At 47.4% G+C, this 11,520-nt stretch overlaps 1 protein-coding gene across 1 annotated transcript; it reads right to left on the reverse strand.

Annotated features, from left to right (window-relative positions):
• Window positions 1–408: 408 nt before the first annotated feature.
• LOC105715318 (Golgi-associated plant pathogenesis-related protein 1-like) lies at window positions 409–1,759 on the reverse strand. The gene is made up of 2 exons (XM_064366269.1): window positions 1,735–1,759; window positions 409–948 (listed from the first exon to the last, which is right to left on the reverse strand). Exons 1-2 carry the CDS (start codon window positions 1,757–1,759, stop codon window positions 470–472), a joined length of 504 nt encoding a protein of 167 aa, XP_064222339.1. The 3' UTR covers window positions 409–469.
• Between the last annotated feature and the right edge of the window lie 9,761 nt (window positions 1,760–11,520).

Consider the following 11,520-nt stretch of genomic DNA (forward strand, 5'->3'; position numbering starts at 1 on the left):
TGTCCATTTTCCTGTTTGTTAAAATAACATACCTCTCCTACATATTCTTTTCTTGACCCAAATGAAATATATATATATATTTTTGAAGATCTCATAAAATGAACTTCATTTCTCAGCATCACAAACATTTGAAATACAAAAAGTCCAGGGATGGATATTAGAAGAAAGATACAAAAGAAGTTTGCTTAAAAATAACAAAAAATTTAAAAAAGTGATTCCCCCCTCCCCCAAATCCAAATAATCGTGGTCTAGGTAACCATCAGGGTAAATGCTTCATTTGCTCACTCTTGTAATAAGAATGAGCTCACATAGAACTGTATGTCCAAGTGTATATACCAGAGACGCTCACATGCATCATACACACAAGCACATACACCCACAGGGGCAGATGCAAAGCCAGGTTTTGGTGGTTCTAGGCACTTCATATCCACATTCTTAAGTCTGCCACCTTCCCATTACATTTGACAAGTTACTTCTTTGGTGGCAGGACGTTTTCTTCAAAGAAGCCCTGGTTGACAACGTTCCCTGCTGGGACATATCTGGCCACCACAAAGGAGGACCCGTCACTTGAGGATGCCTTCCCCACTCCCATCTTCTTTGTGTTCTTCCATACCATGGCCGTGAAGTGTCCAGTCCCCGAGGTGAAGCCAGGCTGCTGGAAGTTATAGTTCTTGATTTCACTGTACCATCTATCAGCCACCTCCTTTCCTGCCTGATCGTAGGATGCCCATGCAAGGTTCTCCCCACACTGGCCGCGGCTGGACTCTGGGCTGTGCTTGAGGATCCTCGTACTGGCCAGGGCCTCGGAATACTGTTGAGCCTCCCAGTTGAACTTCTTGCAGAGCTTCAGTGGGGGAATGCCGTGCTTCTGCCGGTACTCATTGTGGGCCTTCAGGACCTCATTATGAAACTGGAAGCTGACTTGCCCATGGCCGGCTCCGCGCGCTCCTCACTCCCAGCGGCTGCGCTGCACTGCCGACCCAAATGAAATATTAACCTAAGGTCAAGCTGGGAGAGAGAAACGACTGAGATGAATGTCTTTACTAAAATACCAATAAATTTGTCAAACTCAAAAAAAAAAAAGATACATTTATGGTACTGTATGAAGTTAGTCTGTCATACTTAACTTCTGTAGAACCCTCCATGGTTACCCATCCCCTGTCTCAGCGAGAGGCACCAAGGTTACTTCTCATTCCTTATGACCACCATATAGCTGCAACACACACCCTAGGGTAGGCCCCTTCATGTGAGAATCTGTGGCATACCCCAGCGTGGTCTGATAATAATGCAGTTATTACTGCACTATTCTACTCATGCAATAACTGTAAATAGCTAATACTTCTGGACTCTTTCCTAGGTGCTGGGTGCTGTGTAAGCATTCTATATGCATTCTCTCATTCCATTATTACAGTAACAACTCTGTGAAAACTGGACTATTATTGACATTTTAGACATAGGGGAACTAAGGCTCAGAGAATCACAGGAAATATCTGAGCCAGAATTCAAAACAAGGGCAGCACTCCGGGGCCTGTCCCCACACCAAGGCCAGCTTACAGTCCCTTTGGCTTCCCCACATGCTCACAGTATGTCAGCTGATCAATGAACACCTGACCCTGGGGGGTCTGGAGCCCAAAGAGGGAAAGGGAGCCACCCAGCAACACCAGCACAGCTGAGGGAGCAGAGTGGGACCTGGCACCCAGGTGGCATGACCCCTGCCAGTAAGGATGCTCCCACCAGCGGCCAGGAGGAGCAGGGTCATTCCATCCACATCTGTGCTGAAAGGCACGCTGTTGGCAGCCCATAAATCTGGCTGGGCCCTGCTGATTCTGTTTACCAGATTAGTGGACTGGGTGTCTCCGTATAAATCACCCAGGGTGATTTACAGGGAGGCCCTGGAAGGTTCGAAGTCCAGACTGACTCAGGCCCCCAGGGAGGGGCAGATTAAGTGCTGCCTAAGCCCACTCAGCATCTCCCGTCCCAGTGAAGGCTGATGGTGGGGACCCTCCTGCTCTACCTGCCCCCACCCGGTGAGTCCCTCTACATCCCTGTTTAAACTTGATCCTCTTCTTGAGGGTTTCTGGCATAGTTTAAAAGTTCCCAAGGCAGGCCTGATGCAGTGGCTCACGTCTCTAATCCCAGCACTTTGGGAGGCTGAGGGCAGGCAGATCACTTGAGGCCGGGAGTTTGAGACCAGCCTGGACAAAATGGCAAAACCCCATCTCTACTAAAAATACAAAAATTAACCAGACGTGGTGGTGCATGCCTGTACTCCCAGCTATTTGGGAGGCTGAGGCACAAGAATCACTTGAACCCAAGAGGCAGAGGTTGCAGTGAGATCATGCTACCGCACTCCAGACTGGGCAGCAGAGCAAGACTCTGTCTCCAAAAAACAAAAAGAAAAACAAAAAAAGTTCTAGCACTTTTAGAAACAGCCAGTATCAAATAATGTACAGCAAGAATGATAGGCCAGCCTCTGTGGCTCACACCTATAATCCCAGCACTTTGGGAGGCCAAGGCAGAAAAATCATAAGGTCAGGAGTTTGAAACCAGCCTGGACAATATAGGAAGACCCTACCACTATAAAAAATAAGAAAAGAAAAGGGAAAGAATGATAAAATAGGATAGACAAATTGTGAAAAAACAAAGAAGGCAAATTGTGAGACAGATAAGATTTTTTTTTTTTTTTTTTTTGAGACAGAGTCTCACTCTGTCACCCAGGCTGCAGGCTAGAATACAGTGGAGCAATTCCAGCTAATTTTTTTGTATTTTCAGTAGAGATGGGGTTTCACCATGTTGGCCAGGCTAGTCTTGAACTCCTGACCTCATGATCCATCTGCCTCGGCCTCCCAAAGTCCTGGGATTACAGGCATGAGCCACCATGTCTGACCAAGGTTGCAATCTTCATGCAATACAATGAATAACCCACTTTTATGGGTTGCTTACCATGTGCCATCCATCAACCTACCTTTTTTGACATGAATCATTGTTTAACTTCACAATAAATCTATCAGATAGATACTATGATTACCCCCATTTTATACATGAAGCCACAAAAACATAGAGAGATTGACTTGACCAGGGACAAGGTCATCAAACTTGAGTCCCAGTAGTGAAGGTGAGATTCAAAGCAGAGAGTCTGCCCGCCAGAACCATGAACTTAACCACTCCAGTATGCAGCATTCTTCCTGCTTTTCACTCACTTGCTGATGCAGGATTATGAGGGTAGGAGATGACAGAGGCAGTAAGTGGCACAGTGTTTAAGAGATGGCATTTGCAGTTGGAAGGGCTAGGATGTAGGTCCCAGCTCTGCCATTTACTAGCTTGTGACATGGGCAAATCACTTAATTCTCTGTGCCTCAGTTTCCTCATCTGTAGAATGGGGATAATTAATAATAGCACCTCCCTAGTAGGAAAGCTAGTCCCCTTCTGTATATTTTGAGTAATAAATAAGACAATGTATTTAAAATGTGCTCAGCACAATACCAAGCATGTAGTTAAACACCCAGTATGTGGTAGCCTATTATTTATTTTCACTCTGATCTTAAGAAACTCCTGAGTGGCCAGACGTGGTGACTCATGCCAGTAATCCAGCACTTTGGGAGGCCAAGGTGGACGGATCACCAGGTCAAGAGATCGAAACCATCCTGGCAAACATGGTGAAACCCCATCTCTACTAAAAAAACAAAAAATACAAAAATTAGCTGGGCATGGTGGCACACACCTGTAGTACCAGCTATTCAGGAGGCTGAGGCAGGAGAATTGCTTGAACCCGGGAGGGAAAGGTTGCAGTGAGCCAAGATTGTGCCACTGCACTCCAGGCTGGTGACAGAGTGAGACTCTGTCAAAAGGAGGGAAGGAAGGAAGGAAGGAAGGAAGGAAGGAAGGAAGGAAGGAAGGAAGGAAGGAGAGAGAGAGCGAGGGAGGGAGGGAGGAAGGGAGGGAGGAGGGAGGGAAATAAAGAAAGAAAGAAACTCCTGAGCCAGTGGTGGAGACTCAAATCACAACGAACTCCAAACAAGATGGAGTACAACAGTGCAGTATGGAGCTCCAAGCTAGAACGAGGTCATGAACTGTAAGAGGAAAGACCATAAAAGTGCCATGGAGCAGTGCCTGGGACCTGAGCTATGAAATCCAAGCGAGATTTCCTAAAACCATGAAAATGGGGAAACACTGAGAGCACTTTCTTATCAAAAATACATGGCAAGTGATCGAGTACTCACTATCAACTGTCACCATACACTGTTTGCACCTGTTGACATCTCTCCTTTGGCTGTGATGTTCCTATCAGTGGAGATGGTATCTAATTTTTCACATTTTTCCATGCCTTCCTATGACTAAATCATAGCAGATTCCCAGGACATGTTGGATGGATGGATGGATGGATGAAGAAGTGAGTGGATGAATGAATGGATGGATGGTGGCTGGATAGATGTGTAGATGGATGGACAGTTAGGTGAGTATATGGATGAATAAATGATAAATGGACAAGTAGATGAACAAGAAAATAGGTGGATGTTTGTTAGATGGAAGGACAGATGGATGGATGGATGGTTGAATCGAGGGATGTTTGGGTGGATGGATGAATGAGTGGGTAGATGAGCAAGTGGATGGACATATGTATGGGTGGGGTAAGTGATGAGAATGTGACTGAAGGTCAGGTGCAGGCATGGTGGCTGTCTACTGAGTTCCCACCTCAGGGCCATTGTCTTTAGGGTTCTCTCTGCCTGGATTATTCTCCAAAATATTCCCTTGGCTTAACTCCCTTTTTTCATGTAAGGATGTGGTTAAATGTCACTTCCTTGAGGAAGTCTTCCCTGATTACTCAGTCTAAAACAGAACCCCTTTGACTTTGTACCCTCCTGTGTTTCTAGCAGTGTTTATTCCTCCCTAGCACAGTAGACATTTGCTTATTTGTTCTCTTCCATCAAATGTAAGCTCCATGATGGCAGATGCTTTCTCTGTTTTGCTCACTTCTCTGTCACCAACACCTAATACAGAGCTTGGCACAGAGAAGGTCTTAAAGGAACATTTTTGTCAGATGAGCTGAAGGATATAATAAGCAGCTAGGAAGGAAGGGTGCAGCCTGATCTTGGAAATCTCTGAAATCTCAGCAAAAATTGAAGAAGTGCTCTATTAATGATAATGCTAATGTTTTCTCTCATTTGCTCCACAGTTACACATCACAAAGGACTTTCTTATTCATTATCCCATTTGCACACATTTGAAGGAGGCAGGAAAGACAGTTGAGTCATTTAAAAATTTTTCACAATAGCAATATTTTATTGTTCATACTGATCATACAGTGTTGCAAAATTTCCACTTGATACTGAAGGGTAAAAAATATAGTGAAATTCTTCCCCTGAGCCTCCCACCCTTCTTTCTGCCTTGAGATATTCACTGTGGAGAGTTGGGGGCTATAGTTACAATCCCCACTTTAATGGGTGGGGAAATTGAGGCTCAGATAAGCTAAGAGACTTGCCCAGAGTCACACAGTCACTCAACAGCAGAGCCAGAAATATTTGTTTATCCCACGTTGGGTATTTTTTTTTTTTTTTTTTTTTGGTAGAGACAGTCTCTACAAACCACAGTGCTTCCATTATTCATGTTAAAAAAAAAAAAAAGAAAAGAAAAGAAAAAGAGACAGTCTCACTGTGTTGCCTCGGCTAGTATAGAACTCCTGAGCTCAAGCAATCCTCCTGCCTTGGCCTCCCAAATTGCTGGGATTGCAGGTATGAGCCACCATACCTGGCCCACCTCAGTTATCTATTAAGCACCAGTTACACAGCCCATGAGATATTATTTCTTGGAGCCCCAGTTCCCCTTAGCCCAGGGCCATGCCAGGCAGAACTAAATAGGGTGGGTTTAGAGGGGACTCAGTTGACTCCCAGCACAACCAGCAGAGACGCTTTCTTGCCAATCCCAGTCTTGGATGAGCCCACTCAGCCCCACGTGGTTCCTGGGCAGCCAAGATGGGAGGATGCTGATCTGGGCTGACTGGGAATGTTCTGAGCACCTCTGCCAGCGCTCTCAGCTACTAGACATCCTTCCTCTCCTCTCGTGTTGATCAGTCACTCACTGTGTGGCAGGCACTTGCCACGCAGTATCCTCCCTAACCCTTGCAATAACTCCATGCCTTTTTTTTTTTTTTTTTTGAGATGGAGTCTTGCTCTGTCACCCAGGATGGAGTGCAGTGGCATGATCTTGGTTCACTGCAACCTCCCCTTCCCTGATTCAAGCAATTCTCCCTGCTTCAGCCTCCCAAGTAGCTGGGACTACAGGCCCCTGCCACCACGCCTAGCTAATTTTTGTATTTTTTGTAGAGATGGGGTTTTGCCATGTTGTCCAGGCTGCTCTCGAATTCCTGACCTCAGGTGATCTGTCTGCCTTGGCCTCCCAAAGTGCTGGGATTAAGGTGTGAGCCACCGCACCAAGCCTCCCATGACCTATTTTTATCTCCCCTTGAACTGAGGTCCAGAGGGCTCCTGTGGCCAGCCCAAAGCTGCACGGCTACCCAGGGAGAGCCAGGGCTGGAGCTCAGAGCCCACAGCCCTCGGACTCTAGAGCCAGTGCTCCTTGCTGCCTCCTCCTGCACCCCATTCCTGGGTCCCCTGCTCCTCAGCCTCACCCGTTTTGCCCCCACACTCTGTGCCAGGACCCTGGGCTTCTACCTGACCAAAGAGACGCCTTGGCCTTGCACGGCCTTGGCTGCCCCGGCCTCTCTTCGGAATTTCTCTGCTTCCTCTCCTGAATGCCATCTTCCTTCCCGTCACGCCCCCCACCTTGGCCATCCCACCCTGCTCCTGCCCCCCTCCCTCTGCCAGTTTCTCCCCCATGAAATATAAACCATCTTCCCCATTTTTAAAAGAAAGCCCTCCCCAGTTCTTTTTCTTATTCAAACTACCACTTCCTACTTCTGCTTTATTTTACCAGCAAACTTCCTGGGACACCAACGACAAACATTCTCCGTGTCCTTTTCACACAGTGCTCCCCAAGAATGACCTGGCTGTTGGAGAGATCCGTATTTCAGTCCTTACTCTGCCTCTGGGTTGTGGGGGGACCTTGAGCAAGTCACAGCATCCCTCTGGGCCTCAGCTTTCTCATTTGTAAAATGGAGATATTGATATGCGCCCCATGGCCTCATTGTGATCACAAGATGAGATAAAGTGTGTCAGGAATGTAGTGCCCTATGCGGCACATGGCAGGGGATGTTACTTTGTCACTCACTGCTGTCCCACCAGCCCTGGTGTAGTCCCAGCATGGGTAGGCTTAACATGTAACATTTGCTGCATGAGAAACTGCACGAGTGAACTTCTCAGGGGCCTTGCCTCCCCATCACCTTTCCTGGTTAGGCCCTCCTTCATTATTTCTATTTTTACTTATTTTTTTTTTTTTAGATGGAGTCTCTCTCTGTCACCCAGGGTGGAGTGCAGTGGGGTGATCTCAGCTCACTGCAACCTCCACCTCCCTGATTCAAGCGATTCTCCTGCCTCAGCCTCCCAAGTAGCTGGGATTACAGACACCCACCACCACGCCCGGCTAATTTTTGTATTTTTAGTAGAGATGGGGTTTCACCATGTTGGCCAAGCTAGTCTCAAACTCCTGACCTTGAGCGATCTGCCTGCCTCAGCCTCCCTGTGCTAGGATTACAGGAGTGAGCCACTGTGCCCAGCCAGGCCCTCCTTGATTGTGACAGTTAATTTTTCTTTTATTGTGATAAAATATATGTAACATAAAATTCACCATTTTAACCATTTCCTTTTCTTTTTTTTTTTTTTGAGACAGAGGCTCACTCTGTCACCCAGGCTGGAGTGCAGTGGCACAATCTCAGCTCACTGCAACCTCCACCTCCCAGGTTCAAGTGATTCTCTTGCCTCAGCCTCCCCAAAGAGTTGGGACTACAGGTGTGCACCACCACGCCCAGCTAATTTTTGTATTTTTTAGTAGAGACAGGGTTTCACCATATTGGCCAGGCTGGTTTCGAACTCCCAACCTCGTGATCCACCCACCTCGGTCTCCCAAAGTTCTAGGATTACAGGAGTGAGCCACTGCGCCCAGCCCCATATTCAAGTGTACAATTCAGTGGCATTAAGTACATTCACGACGTTATGCCGCCATCACCGCCATCCGCCTTTCATTGTTCTGAATTCACGCTCTATACCCGTGAACAAGAACTCCCGTCCTCCTTCTCACAGCCCCTGGTAACCACTGTTCTACTTTTTGTGTTTGTGAATTTGACTATTCTAGGTATCACACAGAAGTGGAATCATACAATATTTCCTTTGTGATGGTTAATTTTATGTCAAGGTACCTAGTCCATGACCCAACTGTGACCCAACTGTTCGGTCAAACACCAGTGGTGGCACATGCCCGTAGTCCTAGCTACTCCAGACGCTGAAGAGGGAGGATTGCTTGAAGGCCCGGAGTTCAAGGCTGCAGTGAGCTATGATTGTGCCACTGTACCCTAGTTTAGGCAACAGGGTGAGACTCTATTTCTAAGGAGACGAAAACAATAGCGTAGATGTTGCTGTGAAAGTATTTTTAGATCTGATTCACATTCTAAACCAACAGACTTTGAGTAAAACAGATCAGCCTCCATAAGGTGTTTGGGCTTCATCCACTCATTTGAAAGACTTAAGAACAAACACTGGGGCCAAGCGTGGTGGCTCACGCCTGTAATGCCAGCACTTTGGGAGGCTGACTCTATCTCATGGCGTACCTGGAAAAGTAAATGATATCACAAAGTGCTTGGCACATGGCAATCACTCTATACTGACAAATATTGTTGATGATGCTATCTGTATTATTAGCTGTGTGACTTTGGGCAAATGGCTTAACCACTCTGCGTCCCCCTTCCTGATATCTGAAATGAGGATAAAAATAACAATAAATGCTCCACAGGGTGGTCATGGGCATTAACTGAGATGAAACACACAAAGCGCTGTGGAGGTAAGTAATCTCTCAATACACACCTATTATTAGTCATCAACACTTATTATTATCCTTATTATTATTTGGGCTGGACAGCTGAGGTAGCCCCTTGATCCCTCCAGCTCTGATGAGACATCTGAGGCTCTGGGTAGAGGAAAAGCCCCACTCAGATCTCCCCAACCCCCACCCCTCAGGCCCCTTTGAAGTCCCCAGGGGCCCCAGGCCATGATAAATGTCCCAGCCCTATAGGTTATGACTTGCTGCCAGATTTGACGTTAACCATCATGCCCTGGCTGGGTGTTTGAAGAAAGTGGCTAAATGCTGCTGGGGCTGATGGGGGAGATAGCAGAGAGGCCGGTCTTTGAAAGCCCCAGCCGGCGGCCCTGGCGAGAGGGAGCGAGGAGGCCGGCTCCGCTCCAGCTGTTTAGTCTACCAATCATGGTGGTGACAGGGAGTCTGCGCTGGCACGGAGAGGGCTGCTGGGTGCTGGGCGGGGAGGGGCCGCCGGGAGAGTTCCTCGCTTGCTTGCTTTTTCTGAAGTGTGTGTGTGTGCGTGTGCTTTTCACACCTTCAGGCAAGCAGAGAAAAGGTTATAAAGGAGAAAGAGCACAGACTGGCGGTCTGAAGACCCAGGCATTGCCACTCTCCTACCTCTGTTCCTTTTCCTCTAAGTAAGGGGGACACATGTCATAAAGAGTTTCAAATTCCAGGCTGCAGAGTCAGCCAGGTCCTCCTCCCGCCTGCCCAACTCTGCTCTTGGTGCAGTGAGTCATGGGGAAAGATCCCTGACTTCTCCAAGCCTCACTTTCTTTATCTTTAAAATGGGAGTGAATAGGCCAAGCGTAGTGGCTCACGCCTATAATCCCAGTACTTTGGGAGGCTGAGGCGGGCGGATCACGAGGTCAAGAGATCGAGACCATCCTGGCTAACACAGTGAAACCCTGTCTCTACTAAAAATACAAAAAATTAGCTGGGCATGGTGGGAAGGGCCTGTAGTCCTAGCTACTCAGGAGGCTGAGGCAAGAGAATCACTTGAGCCTGGGAGGCAGAGGTTGCAGTGAGCCAAGTTCGAGCTACTGCACTCCAGCCTAAGAGAGAGAGCAAGAAGTGAGACTCTGTCTCAAAACAAAACAAAACAAAATTTGGGAGTGAATAACAGCACCTCCCTCACAAGGTCAAAGGCAAATTAAATAAATTGATGCATGGAAAGAATCTTGCACGGAACTTGGTGCACAGTAGGGACTCAGTAGGTGGAAACTGACCTTCCAGATCAGTTGAGGACACAGGGACAGAGAGCCAGGTTTGCTTCCCGGCTTCCAGTGGGTCCCCAGACACCAAATGCCAGCTTCCATTTCACTCTACCTTTCTCCATTCATTTGTTCTCTCAAACAACTTGCGTCAGAGGCCAGGTAGCATCATAATGAGAAACAATAGCCAGGCACTGTTTAGAGCACTCTACATGCCACACCTAACTTGAGAAGCAGCATTAGTAAGCCATTTTACACTGTGGAAACTGAGGCTCAGACAGAAGTGATTGGCCTAGTGAGTGGCAAGAAAGACCCCTCACCTGTGATATGTGATATGTGATGCTTCAGGTAAGGCATTAGAGGTTAGAAACTGGCTTTCTAGGCCACTTGCTAACCAGAAATGTTCCTCAGCTGCAAAATGGGAATAATGATACATGACTTACACAGGTGGTTGGCAGTTTGAAATGAGCTTACAGGGAACCGTGCCTGACACTTAGCAAGGTCTCAATAAATGGGAACTGGTGTGATTCTTGAGCACTATTCTGTGCCAGCCTCTGCCAGGAACTGGAGACCCGAAGCACAATCAGAGAGGGGCTCAGCCTTCAAAGAACCTGTATCAGTCAGGACAAGCCAAGTTATGCTACAGTAACAAAAAACCCAGGCTTGGCCTGGTGTGGTGACTCATATCTGTAATCCCAGCACTTTGGAAGGCCAAGGCAGGCAGATCACTTGAGGTCAGCAGTCTGAGACCAGCCTGGCCAACACGGTGAAACCCTATCTCTACTAAAAATATAATAATTAGCCAGGCATGGTGGCAGGTGCCTGTAATCCCAGCTACTTGGGAGGCTGAGGCAGGAGAATCACTTGAACCTGGGAGGTAGAGGTTGCAGTGAGCCAAGATCATGCCACTGCACTCCAGCCTAGGTGACAGAGTGAGACTCTGTCTCAAAAAAAAATAAAAATAAAAATACCCCAGGTTTATTTCTTACTCACACTGTGTGTCCAACACCGGTCAGCAGCAGTTTGTGTTCACTCAGTGACTCAGGGACAGTGGCTGGTGGATGCTCCACCTTGGCACATTTTCAAGATCACTGTGGCAGGTGAAGCAAACTTGGGTTCCCACACACTGGCTCACAGTTTCTACTGCTAGCATTTCATGGTTAAAGTAATCACATGGATATGTCTAACCTCAAAGGGGACAGGGCAGTATAATCCTACCTTGTGCCGGGAAGAAGGAGGAAAATGACTGCCACATACCCCACAGTCCAGCGGGAGAGGCATAAATAGGCTACAGCAGAACTCTGATGGAGTTCAGTCCTTACTGTGTTGCAGGAACACAGAGGAG

This window comes from Aotus nancymaae, unplaced genomic scaffold (assembly GCF_030222135.1).
Source record: "Aotus nancymaae isolate 86718 unplaced genomic scaffold, 86718_ANA_hifiasm-v0.15.2.pri h1tg000064l_1, whole genome shotgun sequence".
Taxonomy (NCBI): domain Eukaryota; kingdom Metazoa; phylum Chordata; class Mammalia; order Primates; family Aotidae; genus Aotus; species Aotus nancymaae.